This window comes from Populus nigra, chromosome 1 (assembly GCF_951802175.1).
Source record: "Populus nigra chromosome 1, ddPopNigr1.1, whole genome shotgun sequence".
Classification (NCBI taxonomy): domain Eukaryota; kingdom Viridiplantae; phylum Streptophyta; class Magnoliopsida; order Malpighiales; family Salicaceae; genus Populus; species Populus nigra.
This window is the reverse complement of record NC_084852.1, coordinates 41,082,252-41,103,096: the sequence shown is the minus strand read 5'-3', so window position 1 is coordinate 41,103,096 and position 20,845 is coordinate 41,082,252. Positions and strand designations below refer to the sequence as shown.

General features: G+C 36.4%; 2 protein-coding genes across 9 annotated transcripts; both read left to right on the top strand.

The window, feature by feature from the left end:
* Window positions 1-554: 554 nt before the first annotated feature.
* LOC133689434 (uncharacterized) lies at window positions 555-4,780 on the top strand. 8 transcript variants are annotated; one of them, XM_062109320.1, is made up of 9 exons: window positions 555-1,158; window positions 1,238-1,294; window positions 1,578-1,630; window positions 2,424-2,469; window positions 2,971-3,036; window positions 3,140-3,175; window positions 3,382-3,427; window positions 3,930-3,974; window positions 4,252-4,780. In XM_062109320.1, the coding sequence occupies exons 1-9, from the start codon at window positions 1,047-1,049 to the stop codon at window positions 4,313-4,315; spliced, it is 525 nt and encodes a 174-aa protein (XP_061965304.1). In that variant the 5' UTR covers window positions 555-1,046; the 3' UTR covers window positions 4,316-4,780. The 8 variants fall into 8 exon arrangements, with proteins under 8 accessions (XP_061965304.1, XP_061965297.1, XP_061965283.1 ...); XM_062109313.1 differs by having other exon boundaries at window positions 3,134-3,175; XM_062109299.1 differs by having other exon boundaries at window positions 556-1,158; window positions 3,122-3,175.
* Window positions 4,781-5,801: 1,021 nt separating this feature from the next.
* LOC133682013 (cell wall / vacuolar inhibitor of fructosidase 2-like) lies at window positions 5,802-6,359 on the top strand. Its single transcript, XM_062105247.1, has one exon. It carries the CDS (start codon window positions 5,802-5,804, stop codon window positions 6,357-6,359), a length of 558 nt encoding a protein of 185 aa, XP_061961231.1.
* The last annotated feature ends 14,486 nt before the right edge of the window (window positions 6,360-20,845 follow it).

Here is a 20,845-nt window from a genome sequence, read left to right as displayed (position 1 = left end):
AGAAAGTTTTAAAATTACTTGATCCTGAGGTCATTTAAGTCTTTTTAATGCTCTTTAAAAAAGAAAATGACCTCACAGACCCTGGACAAATGCTCTTTTTTTCTTCAAGAAAGGTTATTTTAGTAATTTTATTGTTTGAAAAAGCACAAAAAGAACCTCTATGGCCCCAATGATTTTTAAAAGATACATGTGACCTTGAAAAAAAAACCAAAATACCTCTTATTGCTAACTTATATTATTGTGTTGAGAGGGGCAGAAAAAAAAAACAAGGTGAATTCACCATAGATTTCGACAATGTTTTTTACCACATGTTTTAGATTTTTTTAATTTTAATTTTAATAATAATTGTGTAAAAAATTCCATACCAGCAGTGCTGAGTTGTCATCATCATATTCGATAATGCCAACTTCCTCTGTTGATCGATAGATAGATTATTATATCTATCCATAAAAATGAATTTAATAAATCATGGGGATTGGTATTTCAATAATCATATAGATTGGGGACTGATTTGTAGTTACCAAATACCAACTCATATTTTAAGTTTCCTTCGATTCATTAACCTCATCCCTGTCTTTCTCGTCTCTTTCTCGAAAACAGCTAGTCTCTGCCCTCTTCACGGTGTACGTTTTCTGTCTCGACAGTAATCAAAAGCTGCCTAGAAGCCAACATCAAAACCACCGCTTTCACCGCAGATCTCTCTCCGCCGCAACCACTCCTCAGTCTCTCACGCCACCGCAAATCTCCACCTTCGATCATTTCCACGACCATTCCTTCTTCTCACACATAACTCCTCGCTTCAAAACGTATTTACAGTTCTTAATTTAGCTATTCACCTCCTACCACAAATGCTCAAAAACGTCCACTGTTTTTTTTAGTGGTATACTCGTATGGTTTGTTTCTTTTTTAATTATGGATAATTGCAAACAACAGAATCATAGGAGGCCAAATGTTAGCAAAATTTGATTGTTAAGTATTGAATTATTGATATCCTTTCATCCAGAACAAGTAAAACAAGAAAAGAGTAGTAAAAAGGAAAGAAAGAGATGTCAAAGCTGTTGGCACGGATTGCTGGCTACTTGAGCAACCGAAATTTGGTGGGTGTAGACAAAGTAGGGAACCGTTATTTCACCAGAACAGAAGAGATCGATGGTATCAGTAAGTGGGTCTCTGTCTTTCCTGTAAAATTTTTCCTCCGTGAACTTCTTATCAGTTTGTATATTTGTTGATGTCTCAGTGAAAGAGAAAAGATGCGTAATATTCAAAGGGGAGGGGGATCCAACCTCACTATCAGGTACAATTTTGAAGTTTGGAAAACTTCCCCTCTCTGTTACAATGTTGCATTCCATTATGCCCTACCACAACACTGTGTCCTAAGTTTCTGAGTATCATTAGTTTTCAATGAACCTTTTCTGATCAATTGGTTTTCTCTAATCAGCGGTCAAGTCCAAGCATGATTGTTAAAATAGATGTTATTTCAACTTGTAGACATGCTGAAGGGACTTGCTGTGCAACTTGCTTCTTCTGCATGGTTTATTCCTTACTCTATATGCTTCTCTATAATTTGGCTATTGTAGTTGAATGGATATGCTGGCTGAACGGACAGCGTAAAAGGGCTCCAACTCCTGAGGTATATTATAGACACTATCCTTTTCCTTCGCATATGCCATAAAGAAAAATGGGAGCTAGAAGAAAAACTCCTCTCCAGCTGAAACATATTTAACAGTATGCGTGTGATTTATTGTTTTTATGTTAGACATTGAGTTTGGAATTTTGTATGTCACGAAAACTATTGTTTAGGTTTGTTCACTTCCTCACCTCTTGACAATTCAATGATTGCTATTATAAAAGGTTTGAATGATGTATTCATCACGCCACAACTCTTGGTGTCATCCTAAGTTACTGGGAATTGATTCTACTCTTGTTTGGGGCAGTATCATCCCAATGGTCTCCAGTGATTTTTATTTTAAAAACCATTAGAAACTCCAAGCATTGTTTGGATTTAGAATACATTCTTTCAGAGAATCAGGAACATTCTATATTTTTGTGTTGTAACAATGGTGTTTTCGAATTTTCAAGATGAATTCCATATAGTGAATTTGGTCTTCATGGTTTTTAAATAAATTTAAGGCATCTTCTTTCTACCCTAAGTAACTTGATGAAAAATTAAGAGCACTATTTGAGAGAGGCTGAATTGATTTCATCATGCCTTTCTTGGTCTCTCTGTACAAGTTAACAATGATGAGTTACATGCACCAGTATTGTGCTGTCCCTTTTTGAATATCTATTTTTGTGGCTGGACAATTCAGTTTTGAAAAGACACATGGGAGGATTAAGTGTGTTACTGTTTTTCATTTCATTGAGCTACATTGTTGGAATTGTGTTATTCTACTGTAAATATACTCGATTTTCTTTAGGAACAGATGGAGTTGGAGGCAAGGCGTGAACTTGTGAAGCAAAATGTGGCACGTAAGTCACTTGTAAAATTATATAGATATTTATGTTTCTTCCTGCTTCTATTTTCTGGTTAATAATATCATTGATGTGTTTTATTGTTGGCGTGGTGACTATAATATTGCTTATTGTCTCCAACCTCAGCAGCTGCATTACCACAACCCCCATACTGCTCACAACACCCTAAGCAAAACTAAACTAGCCCTCGAATCATTACGTTAACCCTTAATTTCAACTACATAGCAAATACTTGTTTGTTGAATGTAGTCTCTTCATGACACTGTATATCTATATGTTTTATAAATGGTATGTTGAAGACCCTTGATATCTTTCACTGTGTCTTTTCTTTTCCTATCTTCTACATAATTTGACAAAACAATTTTTGCTTCGTTCTTGAAGGCCTTTGCTCTAAAAATGTTGACTATTAAGATGCCGTTTTCATTTTCTGCACCACTTCACCTGACTTTATTAGCTTTGTCAAGTATCTTAATAAATGCTTTTTCTTGACTGCCGAAGTTCTCAAGCAAGAAGAAGAGGAAAGGAGAGCCAAAGAAGGCAGTTCTCACAAAGCCAAGAGCACTGGTAAGTTGCTAAAGGCAAACTCTACTTTTTTTAACAGCATCATCATACTTATGTAATTGTTGATATTCATCTACCATTTCTACAGGTAAAACTGGAGGTCCAGACTTGAAAAGTTTCATTCACCAATTTCCTACTGAAGGTATTACATTCTTTCACTAAAATATTACTAGAGAATTGTATTTCTTGACAGCAAAACATGTCATTGCATATGAAGGATTTTCCAAAGGTTTTGTTATGTCATGCCAAGTGACTTTGAATATAACAAGCATGTTCATGTGCGTACTTTTTTACTCTGCTGACTTCTGTTCTAATCATGATTTGGTATTATGGTGCTTGTTATCAAAGGTAACAAGCTTGAGGAAGAATCAGATGCAGTTGATAGAGGAAGCGGGTCAGTTATCTTTGGCTTTTGAGATAATTTCATTTTACTGCTTACCTTGATTGTGAGGTCGGAGACCACACATTATGTTGCTGGTCAAAATACAACTTCTCTCATCTTAACGGTCCTGTGTTGGCTATGATTTCTTTTACTAAGCCAACACCGCTCAAGTCAATTGTTCCTTTAGCTCCTTCAACCAATTATGTTGCCCTCTTGGGTCTGCTCCAAGACTTGGTGCTCCCACTTTGCACCCATGCATGGATTTGTGATGGTTCGAAACTGACAACCTTATTGACCACCTGGGCTTATACTGTTTTATTTAATTGTGAGAACTTACTGTGCTTCTGATAAATCATTCAAGCTTGTACAGTATCATTATATCTTGTACTTTGAAGCTTCTGTTGTACTGTTCCTTGAAATATTTCTAGCAATTGATTAATTTTACCTACAATTATACTTGAAAGTGGACCTGGTTTTCTTTTCATGCCATGACACCAGTTATTAAATTTTGCAGAGAAGATGAAGCTGGGGCACAGAAAGCAAAAGAACCTTTGTCAGAGTAAGCACACATATCTGTAATGCACATTAATATAATTAGTCATATATATCTTGGGTTAGCTTTATCACAACTGACTATTTGTTGAAGGTTGCATCCATGAGGTATGGTAAAGTGCCAAAGTTTTGGGAACTGCCTATGAAATATGTTTAATATATACAAATGAATGTCAATACTATGCAATGTGTTAAAATTTCCATTGCTTTCATGATTCTTTCTTTCAAATGGTTGCCACCACAGTGACGCTCATACATCTGTTGCTTAAATATTTTTTTTGTAGGCATTCAGAACCAACCGGATCTGGTTCAACCTTCAAGCCAGGGATGTGGCAACCACCAACATGAGATGGATCATATTTTAATGGTCACCCATATTGGTAGTCATTTTCTTCACCATGGTCCCCGTTTCCCCATTGGTTTTTTTATTGACTAGACTCGTGAATTTCACCGATGACATTGTTGAACAAATTACATATACTGCGAACTATTTTGTCAGAAACTTTGAGATTTTTGGGAGATGGGGATAACTCGGATTGGTTTAGTTTCATAATTTGTATCAGCCAAAACATAACCGAACTCAGGTTCATACCATGAAGCAGCCACATCATCCATTCAAGAAGCTTTGGAGAGATTACTCTGTTTAAAGGAGTTTTAACTTTTTGGACCCTTGTACCTTTAACAGACGAGAATATGGACATGATAAACCTGTCGCTAATATCTCAGGCCAGCATCAAGCTTCTGTCTTTCACCTTTAACAGACGAGAATAGTTTCACATTAGCAATCAATGAATAAAACTCTTATTCTGTACACGATTATTTTGGATTTTTTTTTGCTCTATATTTGAGTTGGTTAATGAAAGCTTACTAAGGTTTATCACCACCACAAAGAGACAGGGTCATTGCTATAGCAGGCATGGGAACCTGAGAGCAGATGTGAAGCTTCTTTATTGATAACTTACCTCCTTTTTTTTAGCTTAAGGTGTGGAATGGAGCTTTTGAGTTTGGACTGTACAAGGGCTGGCCTCTCTCAGCTGTTCAAATCTCTACTTGTCTATCACGTGATTTTAAACGTGTGACCTCCAAATTAGATGTCCAAATGGAGGCTCGGTTGATTCTCCTTTAATAGTAATTGCTATGAGCACTTCTTCAATGCTTAAACGATTTCGGTGATCTACATAATCGGTTCCATCTGCCAAAGTCAAGTGTAATAAATTTCTCGTGTCGGAGCAATAAGAGCACCGTAAAAGCATGCCAAAAAGTCCCCTGTCATTTTCAGCAGTCCTAGTGTTCTCTCCCTACAGCTCCAAAAAAAAAAAAAAAAAAGTGCTCTCTCTACAGAACTGAATACTAGGAATTTTGAGAAATTACGAACCATGGGAGGTGAAGTGGTGCGTTAAGGCTACCTAAATTTAGGTAACTAACGGAAAATTATTAAATAGCAGGCTTGATTTAGCTGTCAAGAAAAAAGAAAAAGGTTGTTTGCAGGTAGAAAGCTACAAATGCTGATGACCTTGCCAGCAGTTTTACACTAACAGCAATTCAAGAGATTGAAATTTAATGCAAAATCAAGAAAAAATAAAGAAAAAGGTTGTGTGCGGGTGGAAAACTACAAATGCTGATGACCTTGCCAACAGTTTTACACTAACAGCAAATCAATAGATTGAAATTTAATGCAAAATTTAAAGCTCTGCATGTGGGTGGTTGTGATCCACGGCCCATACAACTATATTTGTGGTGTATATAGTCGCAGAATCTAGAAAATGTAATTGAAAGCATTAGATATCGTCGGCATATCATATCATATCAAACCAAACTCACTATCGTTAGCAAAATGAGCTCTTCTTTATTCCTCTCACTCCTACTAATTCTCATCTCAGCAAGCCAAGGTTGTGCAGCAGTGCCGGAGAAAGAACCTGATCTAATACAGAAATCCTGCGCAATAATCGTAGGTTATGAAGAATGCGTGGCAATTCTCAGATCAGACCCTCGTTCCATTAAAGCTACCAAAGTCAAACAGCTAGCCTACATCATTCTTGATCTCTGCATAGAAAATGCCACAGAGACTCTTGGAGAAATCCGGAAGTTGCAAGAGAAGTACTCAAAGCATGACCAAATTGAGGAAGCTCTAAGGTGGTGTGTCATGGCATATGAGAGTGCTATCAAAGATTACTTTCGCAAAGCTGTTGACCAGCTGGGTACAAAGTCTTACCGTGAAGCACAGTATTCAGCACACATTGGAGGTGCGTTAGGTACGGGTTGTGAACAAGAATTTTATTTCCAAGCACCAGTAATTTCACCTTTATGGCCCAGGAATCATAATTTGGCAGTTCTTGGTCTTGTAGCAGAAGGCATCGTTTCCCTTCTTCGTCTGAATGAGTCTCAACTGTAAGGGTTTAATAATTTTTTTTATTTTATTTTAATACATTGGAAACCGACGATATTAACTAGAATATTGGCATTGTAGATCGATGTTCTATTGTTGCGCCTGTTACTGCTCATCCTTTCACTGTGCATAATTTCATCCTTGGCACCTCAATTTTTTATCTTGCTCCTTTTTTGTCCTCTAACTTAATCTTTTTTCAATTTGGTCCTTGGCAGTCCCTTCTTTGCTGCTCTAGATTCTTTCTCTCTGTCGATTGCATGTAACTCTTCTCCTACGTGCTGTGAATTATCTAGCGGTTGAATACTGTGTCAGTTTTTCATTGGAAGTTTTGATATTATTGTGAAAAACATAATTAGAAGAATAAGGACCAAAATTGATATTGACAACAACACAGCCCTTTTCATTTTTCCTGTTCAGAATGAGCGTAAATCTACACTTTGGTACCTCGATTTAACTCTTTATTTTAATCTGATCCCTTATGATATTGGATTTGTTTTGTTTAGGTACCACGCTTTATTTGTTTTGCGTTTTAGTCCCTTATAAATTCGTCTTTAACAGAAGAATTTAATGGAAATGGTTTATCACCACCTCAAAGAGACAGGGTCAATGCTATAGCAGGCATGGAAATGGTTAATTTTTTGGGACGGGGCTTGCCTCCGACGGAGGGAGCGAGGGAATTTTTGACAAGTTTTGGGTGTTTTTCATAGGTTACATGTATATCTATTAAATAGAAGAAATTCATTTTCAATACTATCACATCATTATTTTTCATTAAAAATTAACTTAGAATCTCACCCACGACACGGCATAGAAGGGCTAATTGGCTGGTAATTGGTATTGTATGTTTTTGGTTATGGTGATTATATTAGAAATTTTATTATTGAGGTGATATGCTCGAACTTTTTACTTTTAAATGGGCCTATTTAATACTTTAATATTTTGGGGTGAGACCTAGCTAGGTCCCTAATGAACTGGAATGGGACCATAATCGATGGATTTGGCTGCTCTCTCAGTCTTCAGCTCGCGGATGTTAGCAAAACTTAGTGTATTTACTTAGATTTATTAGGCGATTGTAGGTGTGGCACTGACACTTGTGATGAATAAGATAATTAAACAAAAAAAAAACCTCGGTTTTGGTGCTTCATGTATAGTTTTGAAATTCGGTCCGGTGTGATGAATCAACCCGGGATCCAGTTAACTTGAGACCGGAACTAGGTCGGGTTTAAGAAAAAATAAGAAAAGTAAAAACTCGGCTGAAAAATCCGGTTCTAACATGTTTTTTTAACCAAGATGACATCGTTTTGATTTATTAAAAAAATAGAGTTGACCAAAGTAACCTAGATAAAACCCGACAATTCAAGCAAAACTCGTGACCTGTATCACCACCAAACCGGGTTTAAAAATACTGCTTCCATGTCCAAATAAAAACCACCAGTTGCTGCTCGTTGCCAATAACTTTTTTTTCATTGATTGGCTGCGCACTGCTCTTAGCATACAAAAGATACTGTGCCAGTTGCTTACCGATGGCCTACCAAACCCTTCAAATTACCGGTAATGTCGGCATCAAGATCCTCACAGGTAAAGTTGCTTCAAGATGATGATGATCTGCATTGTCTTCTTGCCCAGCCCATCCACCACTCACCCAAATTGTCGTCCTCAAGATCTTTGCAAATGCAAAGGTGCTTCGACTCATAAAAAGACAGCTTGGATTAGTGAAAGTAGCAGTCCAGACCTTTCTTTTCATGCTCCTCTTTTCTCTTGTCACTTTGAAAAAGAAAAGCACAAAATATTTTAAAGTATTCGTCGGTTTTGAACAAAAATCTCACAATTCTTTCATAGAAGTGATGTCAATGGTGACATTTCGCAGCTACTGCCATCAGAGTGACTTTCAGGACTATACGATGGTAGGCAAAGGTGGTGCCGCTTCCCTCTCCCTCGTATTTTTTTGATGTTTGACTTGTTTTGATGTTGATTTGGGAGGGACCAAAAGGGAGATTTGGTAGGTTTTTGCAATTGCAACATGGACCATCCTAGACAACACGAATGTGATCATTCAAGTACGAGTAGATTTTATGGCGTTCAATAAATAACTAGTAATGTCGCTTTATTTTAGATCTATTTTTTTAAAAATAAATATAAATATATGAGAAAAATCATAGGTGAGTATATTATTATCAATTTTGATGAGTCATGAGTTTTATTTTCTCCTTAATCTTTATTTTGTTTATTTCTTTTAAAAAAAGAGTTAAAAAAATAACTATCAATGCAAAACCCAATATTTTTTTTGTCACATGTGCCGCCAGTAATAGAGGCGACGTTGTAGTGAAAACTGGAGTATGGTCGTCGAACAATACCTATTGCGCTGTACAAACAGCACAGAAGCATTGACTTTTTAAATAAATTAATAATACACACACTAAAATACCCCTGATTATACTTGATAATTATATAAAAAAATCAAGAGGAAAAGATAAAAAACCCTTAACCAAGGGCAAAGATAATTTCAATGCAAGGACATCTCGGTAATTCAATTGCGCTCATGAAATGAAAAGACTAAAAGAGCCCCTCCCCGCCATTCCATTATTTTTCAATACAAAAGGCTTCCAAAGTAATTTGTGCTTTGTCAATAAGGGCAAAATCATATTGTACTTTCCAATTCACAACGACAATGAGTTTGCATGTATATTAAATACAAAGTAAAAGTGGGATCCCTTTTAGTTTTTTCTACTAGATTATTGACTCGCGCTACATTGCAGGTCAGGCTAAATTTTTATTGAAAGTTAAAAAAATATTTAGATGTTACTAATATATTTTTTTAGTGAAAAAAACTTAAACCACGTCAGAGTTGACTCAATGTCACCCGATTGACTTTACAGGTTCAGAGTAACCCTGAAGACCCATAAAAATATAGTTTGACTAAAAACAAATCTCAAGATGATTTTTTTTAATATTAAAATAACAACATATTGAGTTGACTTAAGTTAACCTAAGTTAACTTGTCAAAGTGATCTAAGTTATGAGATTACGATAAAAAAAAAAATCAAAACAAATTATAAAGCCTAATTCCCAATCAACTCAATATTAAAAGATGAAATTAAAAAAAATCAACTAAAAAAAGACTTTAAAAAAGAACTCGGGTTAACCTAACAAACTCACGATTTGGGCCATAAGATCAAGACAACTCCATATAAAATAAATTGAAACAAATAACAAAGTACAATTTCTAATTAGCCTAGTGTTGAAGAATGATATTTTAAAAATAAATCAATTAAAAAACAAACATAAAAACAATCAGAGTCAATCTGTCAAACCCATGACCTGGATCATGAGACCGAGATAACCTCATTGAAAGAAAAACAACTTGATTCAACCTAAGTAAACCTGTCAAATTTGTGATTTTGGTCATGAGACTGAGATAACCCTATAAAGAACAAACTAAAATAAATTATGAAGCTTAATTCTCAATTGACCATGTCAAACCCGTTATTAAATGATGAAAATTGTAAAAATTGAAATAAAAAATGATAAAAAAATAGCCAATTCAAACCGGGTCAAACTGTTAAACATTATTTTTGGATCATGAGATCAAGATAACATAATAAAAAGCAAACTAAAATAAATCATAAAATCTAATCCCGAATAAAACACAATATTAATTGATAAAATTAAAAAAAATTAATTTTAAAAAATCAAGTTAATTAGATTAACCTGTAAAATTCATGAAATTTAATTATTCAAACGAAAAACATGCTGGGTTTTTTTTTCCTTGTCATTTTCGTTTTGCAGGCTGGATTGTGGAGACATCTTCAAACTTGCATTATGAGGGGGGGGGGGGGGGGGGAATAATCAAAATCTCAACATTACTAGAGTATGAACACTATGAAAGTGGCCCCTTTTCTTAATTAGATTCCTTCTCCATATTGTCAAATCCCAAGCATTGCTAAATTGACCAGCGGCTTGCGGCTATATATGTCCATGACGTTGAAACAACTTGCTCTTTTCCGCCAACCTGCTCTCAAGAAACCAGAAATAAGTTTTGTGAGCAAATATGGGACCAAGCATCAAACAATTTTTTGTGCCTCCCATTGCCAGTAAATTAAACGAATATTAATTAATTATATAGTAGTAACAATTAAGTTTAATTGCAACGGACTGTTTACAATTAAAAAAAAAGCTAATTTGTCTTAGAAAATTACTTTATCTCTGGATCTATTGGAACAATTCACTATAAGTGTTATAATGATTCTTTTACACCATTAAAAGAATTTAAGACCGAGAGCATTAAAGTTTTTAAATAAGATTTATTTATTATTATAAAATTCATAAGGAATAAATGAGTCTTTTTCTATAGTGAAACAACTAAAATATTTTTAAAAGCAAAATATAAAATAAAATAAAAGCTAACATCAATAGATATTTTAGTATTTTTACAATGGTTTTTTTATTTATTATAATATCAACTAAAAGACAATTTGATATTTAATCAAATATAAAAAAAATTAACATGCACAGTGATGCAATGAAAATGCCCATAAAAACAAAAAATTTAAACATGGAGTCAATGAGCTTCTTGGTATTCTCATAATTTTTACTTTTGTAATTATAAAGTCAGCTCAATAGAACTTTTACATTTGACATGTGGCGCATTTGGAGGCCGTGGGAGGTGTCTGTGCCCTTCAAGCAGTGCATGCAACCCTTTCATTATGTCTTTTGAAGCGTCATCGTGCCTTCTTTCTATTTGTGTGATGTCTGTCTCAATTGATGGTTTGGTATGTCGTCGATAGACCTTTCTATTTTATTTCCTCTTCTTTTCTCTCATTCCCTGAAAATTACAACTTGGTCCTATTGGTTGTTAGTATTTCAACTTCAGTCCTTATTTTTTTAATTTTTTATTTTTGGTCTTGATCATTTTGTATAAATTTTATTTGTTTTCAATTTCATCATTCAATTCAAATTAATAATGTTATATTTTTCAATTCAAATCTAATTATTTTGATTTTCATTTTTTTTCTTGATCCCTTTGTAAAAGTTATTATTCTTTCAATTTCACCCTTTAATCAAAACATTGTTTTTATTTTTATGATATTTTTAACCCTTATTCTTTTGATTTTTTTTTGTCCTTTTACTAAATTATTTTTTGTTTTTAATTTCACCCTTCAATCAAGTTTAAAATTTATTTTGTGTTTTAATTTTAATCTTCATTATTTTAATTGCTATTTTTTAAATTTTTTTATATAATTGAATTTTTTTCAATTTCATCCTTTAATATTTGATTGATTGAGAATTGAACTTCATGATTTGTCTAGATTGGATGCAAATCTAATGACTTTGGTCACGGGTTTGATAAGTTAACATGAGTTTTTTTTAAAAAAAGCTTTATAATTCTTTTTATTTTTTATCAAGTTATTCCAATCTTATAATATAGGCCACAAGTTTGATAGGATATCTCAAGTTAGCTTGGCCTTGATTGCTGTGGTTATAGGTTTGTCATGACTGATATTTTTATGTCTTTTTTTTTAATCATATTTTGACATCTGAACATCATTTCTTATAAAAAAAAATAGTCTAGCCCCACTATGAAGCGTAGGCATCAAGGCTAGTAAGGACTATTATGAGATTATAATCTTGATACCAAGTAATATTAGGCTAGGGATAATTACCAAAACTTATTAATTACCTATTTCTATATTAGTGTTGTTGTCGTCGTCTTCATATTATAACAAGTTGGTCAATAAAAGTAGTTAAATTAAAAAAAAGTTAACAAGCATTAATTTGTTATATAGATAACCACTAGATAGGTGGCTCGCACTTCACCGTATAATGGACCAGTTTTTTTTGTAACATAAAAAACAATGTTCAAGCATTGGTAGTGTATTTTAAAGAAAGAAAGAAAATCCTCAACTCAAGTCATAGACTCCATTGGGTCCAATAAGATGGTTTCATTTATTTATATGACAGAAAAAAAATAATAAATGAATTGAATTTTAAAAGAAAAAGGTGGTATTGATGACCAGGAGAAAAAGAACACTTGTCAAAAGAGAAAACATTACATAGTTGAATTCCAAGACAACTTAATGTTAAATGATGAAATTAAAAAAAAATATAAAAAGAAAAAATAAAGTGTCTTAAGTCAACCCGAGCTAGCATGATAAACTTGTAACTCGAGTTATAAGGTTGGGCTAACCTCTTAGAAAGAAAATTAAAAAAAGTAAAGATGATCAATTTCTAACAATCCAAATGTAAAATAATAAAGGCGAAGAAAAACCAGTCAATAAAAAGAAGTCCAAAAAAATAAAAAAACATGCAAATCTAGGTAAGGGTGCCAAACCTTGTGAACCAAATCATGAGAATGTGATAACCTAATAAAAGAAAAAATAACGAAACTTAATTTTAAAAAGACCTGATTTTGAGGATGAAAATGAATATATATATATATAAGCAATCCCCAAAAAATACCCAAGTTAATTGGCCAAACTTGTTGGCCAAATGATGAGATTGACATAACCTGATTGAAAGGAAACCAAAGAAAGTCACGAAGCTAATTTTTCAATTTATATTGTTGCTACCCAATTTTTGACCCATGTTTTAATAATTTTTTAGAAAAAATCCAAAAATAGTGAAAAGCATTGAAAACCCAAAAAAATACATTTTTAATACATTTGCATCGTTTTTAGCATTGGCAGCGTCGTCTAAAAAGAATTTAAATTTTCAAAGGTCTTTCGAACGCGTTCAATTTTTAACGCTTTAATTTTAAAATCATTGATTTTCCTCATTGAGTCGACGTTGATATTTGCTCGCTTTCAAAAATACAAAAAAATAAGAAAAATCAAAATTTACAAAAAAAAAGAGGAAAAGAGAAGGAAAGGAAAAGTTGAGGGACTAATTTGAAAACCTAGCAAAACTTTTCCTATAAATACCATGCTAAAACTGAATTTTCAGTGGGGGGGGGGAATTTTGACAACATCAGAAAAAAATACAAAAAACCTAAACCTAAACCCATTTTTTTAAGGAGAGCAGCCGCCCCCCTCCCCTGGATTTTCTTCTCTGCTCCCTGAACTGCACAGCCTGCCTCCAGCTCTGATTTTTTTTTCTTCTCTCTCGGCTGGTTCCACCAGCTGCTCCCCCCTCCCGTTCGTTGGTCCTCCTCCTCCCAGCCAAGAACAAACCAAACAGCCCCTTGATTTTTGGTCTCCTTCCCCACAAACCGGAGCAGCCCCCCCCTCAACACTGCCTCTTCTCCTTTCCTCTCAGCAGATCGCCTCTCATCTTCCCCTATTTTTCAGACCTTCCCTTTCCCAGCCATACCTAAACAGCCCAAACATAGCAGCTCCTCCTTCCCCCCCACTTCCTCAAGTTCTCACCCAAACCGACACAGACTTCCTGCCTGACGCCGTTCCTTCCTTCTTCGCCTGAGCCACCACCACTGGACCTTCCACCTCTGCAAGCCAGCCTCCACAGACTCTCCCTTCCCCGGCTAAAACTGAAGAAACAAAGCCAACAGCCGGCCGACCCAGCCTTCTTCCACAGATCCTCTCTCTCAGCTGCTCCCTTCTCCAGCCGCAGCGGCGCCTTCTTCATCCGGCAGCACCCAACAAAGCCTTCCTTCTCCAGCTCCTCCCTCACAAATCGCCCTCCACCAAGCCACACAGCAGCAGGCTCCTCCACACCAAAGCCCCGAACACAGCAGCTGCAGATCTGCCCTCCAGCGGCAGCCCCGACACGGCGGCGCCCACAGATCCAGCGCCATTTCCAGCCGAGAACCAGCCGACCACCGCTGCCACCAACAGGAGTGAAGACCGTCAACGCAGCGACCACCACCGACAGCTCCCCCAACAACCGCCGGCCATCTAAAATAGAAGGAGAGGAAACAAAAAACAATATGCAGAGAGGAGCAGATCTAGACTAAAATGGATTGAAATCGACTGTGTTGGGTTTTTTTGTTCTTTTGCAGGTGACGGTGGGTGTCACCACTGGCAGAGAAGGGAAAAAGGAAAGGAAGCCCACCGGTTTTCCAGCCTTTCTCACGGCGGCGCGTGAAACCACGCGCCGCCAGTGGCGGTGGCGCGTGGGAGGACGCGCCACCACTGTTCCTCCGGTTCCAAAAGTGTCCCCCTGCAATTTCTGGAGTTTTAGGGACTGTTTTGTAATTTTTAGATTATGTTATTGTAATATTTTTGTAATTTTTGTTTAGTTTGTTTAGAAATTGTATTTTGTATTGTGGATGTAAAAAAGAAAAAGAAAAGAAAAGAAAAGAAAGAGAAAATAATAATAGAAAAAGAGATGTGTGTGTTTGTGTATTTTTTTTATGTATGTTATTGAATAAAAAAATGAATTTAATATTTTTAATTTATAGGCACAAATATCTAAAGGACAGATAAAAATCATGTTGTATTTCCCATAAAAATGTAGAACATGTATCTACATATATTTTGGGAACTAATAACTGATTTATCAAAGCCTTAGAATTGGGCTAAAACTTTACTTCTTTAGCACATCAAGTCCACGAAGCAGCTTACCTCAGGTAGGGTGTGTTAGGGGTGTTAATACCTTCCCTAACCACAACCAGTCCCTTACTCGTGAATCTCTGATAAGACCAGTACCCAGGTTTCCTAGTAGCCTTCAATAAATTACTAGGTGGCGACTCCAACGAACCAATCAAAGCAAAATGAACAACGAAAAAATCGCCAGCCGACGCCGCGCGGATTTTTTTGACGTGCGACAGAATGGCGACTCCACTGGGGAAGGTATTGTTTTCAACATTATTGGACTAAGCTTCGTGTATTTGATGTGTTTATGTTTTTGCATTTTTGTCTTGTTTTATTTTTGTTTTATTCATGCATTTTGTAGAATTGTTTCATGCATCACATATTTTAATTTTTAAAAGCACACACAAGCTTCAGGTTAGGAGGGGGACTAGCAGCTTACCTTACGACTTTTAGTCAAGGTTGAAGTTTGTGTAAACCCCAACTCTACGTTGAGTGCTTAGGTTGGTAATAGTTGGACACGTGCCATCTCATTGCCTGCAAGCCCCCATATTGCCTCCATGAGGGCAATCACTGGGACAACAAGAGACCCTTTTTAGAGACCAAGTAGTAAACCTGCCTTTTGTCTCACTTAAAAAGATTAGAACCTGCCTTTAGGATGTGTGCTCCGTATACATTGTTTTGCATCAGGGCAAACCCTTCTTGAAGCATCTTGAACTCAAGACTTGTGGGTGACCCAATGGCCGTCACTCAGAAAATTTTCATTGTATTCTTGTTTCATCATACAAGAGTTACGACCATATGTCACCCCTCGAAGGGCGAGTTCATCATATAGTTTACATGTTCATACATTTATCATGCATGTACCGAGAGGAAAAATAAGTTCCCCCATTCGAGCTTTGCTACACCTAATTGAACAAAGATGCTGGAAAATGAAGAAAGGGGTCAGAGAGAGGCACAGAGTCAAAAGGAAGTTGAGAGCATCAGAGGTGAAGTTAGCTAGACTCAGATCTGCTTGAGCAAGTGTTGAGCATTAAATGGAAAGGGAATGTCTGCACAATTTTCTGTGAGAACATCACTCATCCACGTCCCATTGAAGCTGCACCTCTCCTTTTCAGTCATGAACAACGACAACAACGCCTTCAGTCATCAACTAATGACAACTTTTGTTCTTGGTCAAATGCCCTGTTAATTGTTCATCGCCTCCACATCTTTCAATGGCACCAAATAACTGCTAGTCTTCTATGCATGGTGCGTTAGCCTTCTTTGACGTTACCCTAATTGTTAGCTCAATTCCAGTTCAGCGGCACAAGATGTAAAAAAAAAAAAACAAAAACAAAAAAAACAATAAAAAAAAACCCCGAAAAAAAAAAAAAACAAAAAAACCCATGATTAGACACTGAACTTCTACGTTGCAGAGCTCTCTCTACAAAAATCTATTTATAGCTCTGCAAGTTGGGAATGCAAGAGGGGATTTATTAGTTGCATATGCTATGAAAATCTCTCATCAGTTTCAGCCCAAAGACACTGTGGCTGGTTGAAGAGCTAGACCTGGTAAAAAAAAAAAAAAAAAAAAAAAACATCATGAGTAGACATCAAACTTCTATGTGGCAGAGCTCTCTCTGTAGAGATTTGTTTGAGGATCTGCGAATGGGGCATGCAAGAGGGGATGCAGTACTTTCATACGCTATAAAAATTTGTCTCATCAGTTTCAGCACTGAAACACTGGAGTAGGCCGAAGAGTCAGACCTAGTCTGAAAACATGAGGAGTCATCAAACTTTGACGTGGCAGAGCTCCCTCCACAAAAACCCGTTTGTGGCTCTGCAAGTGGGGAATGCAAGAGGGGATGTAGTAGTTTCAGATGATATGAAAATTTACACCACCAGTTTCAGTACGAAGACACTGTAGTGGGTTGAAAAGCCAGACCTAGTCTGAAAACAGGGGAAAACATCAAAATTCAACATAGCAGAGCTCTCTCGACAGGAATCTGTTTATGGATCTGAAAATGGGAAATTCATGAAGGAATACAGTAGTTTCAGATCATCTATGATTTTCCTCCTTACAGTGTCAGTATTAAAATGCAAAAGTAGAGAGAAGAGACATGCCTAGACTGAAAAACATGAAGAAGACTGAAACTTCAACAGAGCAGAGCTCCCTTGACAGGTGTCTGTTTGATGCACCGTCAGTAAGGGATCGAAGAGGAGACAAAGGAGTTTCAGATTCATCAGTTTCTCCTCCAATAAAAACAATGCATCATTTCACACATTGACAATGATAGCGCTGCATGATTTTATGCGCTGGCAAGATTACCTAGCTGTTGGAAGGTTTCCAACAATTCTCATACAACCGCAACAACATTGGAAGATTGACATGATGTTGTGAGGATTGCCAAAAGAATTGAGCTAGCTGTCAAGATGGGAAAGATTGAAGGATCTGCCATGGATTCCAAAACTGTGAAGAGATGAATCAACAGAAGACTCTGACAGTGGGAAACCTTAATTATGTGGTCGAGCCAAGTCTCGTTGTGTCATCGACCACTTTAATATCTTTGCCCAAGATATACATTCCTTTGCCATGTGAAGTTTATTTACCAACATCTGCCAGATTCCAGACTTTTACCTGACTCCGACAAATCCCATGCGACCACTGTTTACTAGGTGGTATAATCCAGAAAAGAAATGTGATGTCATGGTGGGGTCCTCGGCCATTTCAGTTGAACAAATACAAGAGTTTCAAGAATCGAGCTCAGTTTGTGAAAGATGATGTCATCGATCATTTTGTCACCAGATCATCCTCAGAATGACGAGTGATCAGAATTGCTAGGCAAAACACAGATATTGCCAAAGAAGCTGATCTAAGAAGGGGTTAAACTGTCAATCATTTTTGTTTTGGATTTTTGCCCTTCTGCATTTTGTTTTGGATTTTTGCCCTTCTGCATTTTGTTTTGGGGTCACATCTCACCCTTCAACGAAACATGTCTTCTCTTTGTCTTCTTGTTGTTTTGAAATCAAGCGATGTTTCTTTCAAAGGCTATTTTGAAAAAATATTTTTGATCAAACTCCAACATGCAAAGTTTAATCCGGAACATTAAAAGTATTTTGATTGCAAAAATGACTCGATGCCTGAAAATGACATGAGGTGACCAAACAATTTTGAACTCATACCTCTTGAAACTGAGCCACGCACCATATAGCTAAGTTTAGTAGTATGCATAATGACATGTAGTGGATTCAGTAGTTATGGACTCGTGAATCATGATTCTTACAAGTCCAAATCATTACACTGGACGAGGTCAAAATTTATCGGTTCTAACCGACCTTGCTTGAAATGAGAAAAGGCCATTTTTGATATCCCTTCACTTTCTAAAGATTATATCCCTTGTAGTCCCATTTTGAGCTTGGTAAGATATTTTCTTTCAAAAAGAAACCCTGACTAGGATCACACCCCACACTGGGGGCAATGAGAGATATGTCATTGGGAAGGATGAAGACACTGATAGAATCAATGATAAAAGAAAGGCTTAGAATAAAAGCCCAATGATTGAGAAAGGGAGAACAAGAAAAGCCATAGATTGAGGGACATCCAAGAAAACTTTGAGGAAGGTTATGAAAAAGCAAAAAAAAGTGGAAATGAAGGAGAATGCCTATCAATTCTAAGAGGGGCAAAGGAGGTTTCAATGGAAGAAAGACACAACAAATGCCAAAAGTCAACACCAAAAAAATCAAGTTTCATGTCTTTTGGTGTGTCTAGGATAAAGCCTTTAGTGTCTTCAAAATTTTTTAGATTCATTATTCATCAGAGATAAAGTTGGATTAGCATTATGACCTATGTTAAGAGAATTCTGAATTTGATATTAACAAGGTTATATGTCACTTTCTCTACAATGACAATAAGAAAAAGTTGATGAATAGTTGATATTGATCCTAGGTCTTTGAAACCCTTAAACACCTTTTGAGCCTGTGAATTCCCTTTCTTTCATAGCCATGAACCATAGCCTGCATTACGTGCTTTTGAAAGCCCTTTTCGATCAAGTAAGCAATCTGAACCGATAAATGGCGCTCTCAAAACTTGAAAAGTTTTTCCATAAGGGTCGTGACTTCATGAATTAAGCTACTTGTTATTATGCATGCTAATAAAATTGGTGCTAAAAAAGAAAACAATCTTTCTTGATGAATCCTCAAGTTTCGACTTTGAGCCTTTTGTTTTCCTTGAAATTCACAGAAGGTCACCTCATCGCAAACCATCAAAAGATATACCCAAGATCAAAGTTTAAAACTGACATAAAGAACCATGAAAAAAGTCATTTTAATCTTACAATAGGTCATTTCTGTTTTCAAAATACAAGACAATCAAAGGACTGTATATTTCGAATAACGTGTGTTGGATCTTTGACCGAAGAAACTTGATTTTCAGAAACTGACATCTCTCTGATTTCATTTCAACAACTAGACATTGAATAGACATGATCTTTGAAGTATGAGAGTTGATTCCAGAATAGAAAGATTGTCAAACAAGAAGAATATCGATCGAGTTTGCAAGATCCTACAAGAATGACATCACTTCTTGACACTCCTTGAAAAGTTGACCACCTGGGGGCAATACACTGGACCCTGAGAAGGAAAACAAAAAGTATTCAGATCAGCTGGGGGCAATTAAAGATGAGCAAATGATGAATCAATGCACTGAGGATAATGGTGTTTAAAGAAAGCTAATCAGTAGAACAAGCATTCAGATCATTATTGGGGGCAATGTTGTTCAAAGACAGTCGGTGATTTAGTGAACTTCAGCAGCCATTGATGTTATCAAGTGAGTGCATTTGAATGAACATCTAACATATGCACACCACCAAGACTGACTGTGGAACAATGTTGCACTTGAAGGACAATCTCATATTGTCATCCTTTGAAACATGGTTATCGTACAGTTGCATTTGAATGGATGTCAGAAAGATGAACCCACCAAGACTGACCGTGGGACCATTTGTTTTGAAGCTCAAATGTGCACTTCGCCGCATGAATATGGGTGATGAACATCATTGATGATGCCAACACATTTCCTTTCATGATCTGATTTGACAAGCTGAGAGGAATCCATGGAGAAGAAACATTGAGCTTACAACGATGAGCCTTTTACTGCGAGGTATGAGATCCATGTTTAGATGACCTGACAGTTCCATGAAGACTGATGATAACATATACTTGAAGAGTATTGTTTCAACTGGGGGCAAGTTAGTGACTGATTGACAATCATGATGGTGTTGGCACGATGTGCACAATCAATGAGAGAACAATTCTCCGGATAATACAGAAGATGAATGATCGGTTAAGCTTTTCATGATGAATCAAGCAACACCGCACTTGGGGCAGAGTTAAGCTTGATAAACAACAAGAGCAGTAACCGTCGAAGACAGCCCAGGATGGGCACTGCACTTACAACTGAGTGGATGGCTAGCACACGAATGAGCCAGTACATGGGAAAGCAAAGAAGGCTTTGATTAGCAAACAAAGGCACCCTATGACGATGGATCATCAAAGGGGGGGACCTATATTTCAAATCAGGTAAGGATGCATGCATGTCATCTAACCTCAAAACATTGTACATATTTTTTATTTTTGTTGCAGGAAAAATCCTCAATGTAGTTTAGCAAGATTGGGGACCAAAAAAAAAAAAACAGAGAGAAAAAAAAAAAAAAAGAGGGAGAATCATTGAGCTGATAATAACAGAGAATCATGGTTGTGACCTTGGAACGGGAAGAAGATGAGATAAGCCTTACTGTTAGGAAAATCTCAAAGAAATGAAAAGATCAACCTTGCAATCAGGAAACATCGAGTTTTCAAACCCTGCGATCAAGAATTATCAAGAAGCACCAAGTTTTCTGGCCCTTCTTCTATCATCCCTTCAGGACTTCGCCAGGTAAGTCCCATTTTTCACACTTGTCACATCACATCCTCCACTTGGGTTCGTCACCCATACAATGAGACCATTATTTTTCTTGGGTTCGTCACCCA

What these genes read in the sequence shown, in the direction of transcription:
- LOC133682013 (XM_062105247.1), top strand. Translation starts at nt 5,802, where the DNA reads ATGAGCTCTTCTTTATTCCTCTCACTCCTACTAATTCTCATCTCAGCA.
- LOC133689434 (XM_062109293.1), top strand. Translation starts at nt 1,047, where the DNA reads ATGTCAAAGCTGTTGGCACGGATTGCTGGCTACTTGAGCAACCGAAAT. An exon ending in AGAAGAGATCGATGGTATCA is followed by an intron (nt 1,159 to 1,237) that starts GTAAGTGGGTCT and finishes TTGATGTCTCAG; the next exon opens with TGAAAGAGAAAAGATGCGTA. An exon ending in GGATCCAACCTCACTATCAG is followed by an intron (nt 1,295 to 1,577) that starts GTACAATTTTGA and finishes TGGCTATTGTAG; the next exon opens with TTGAATGGATATGCTGGCTG.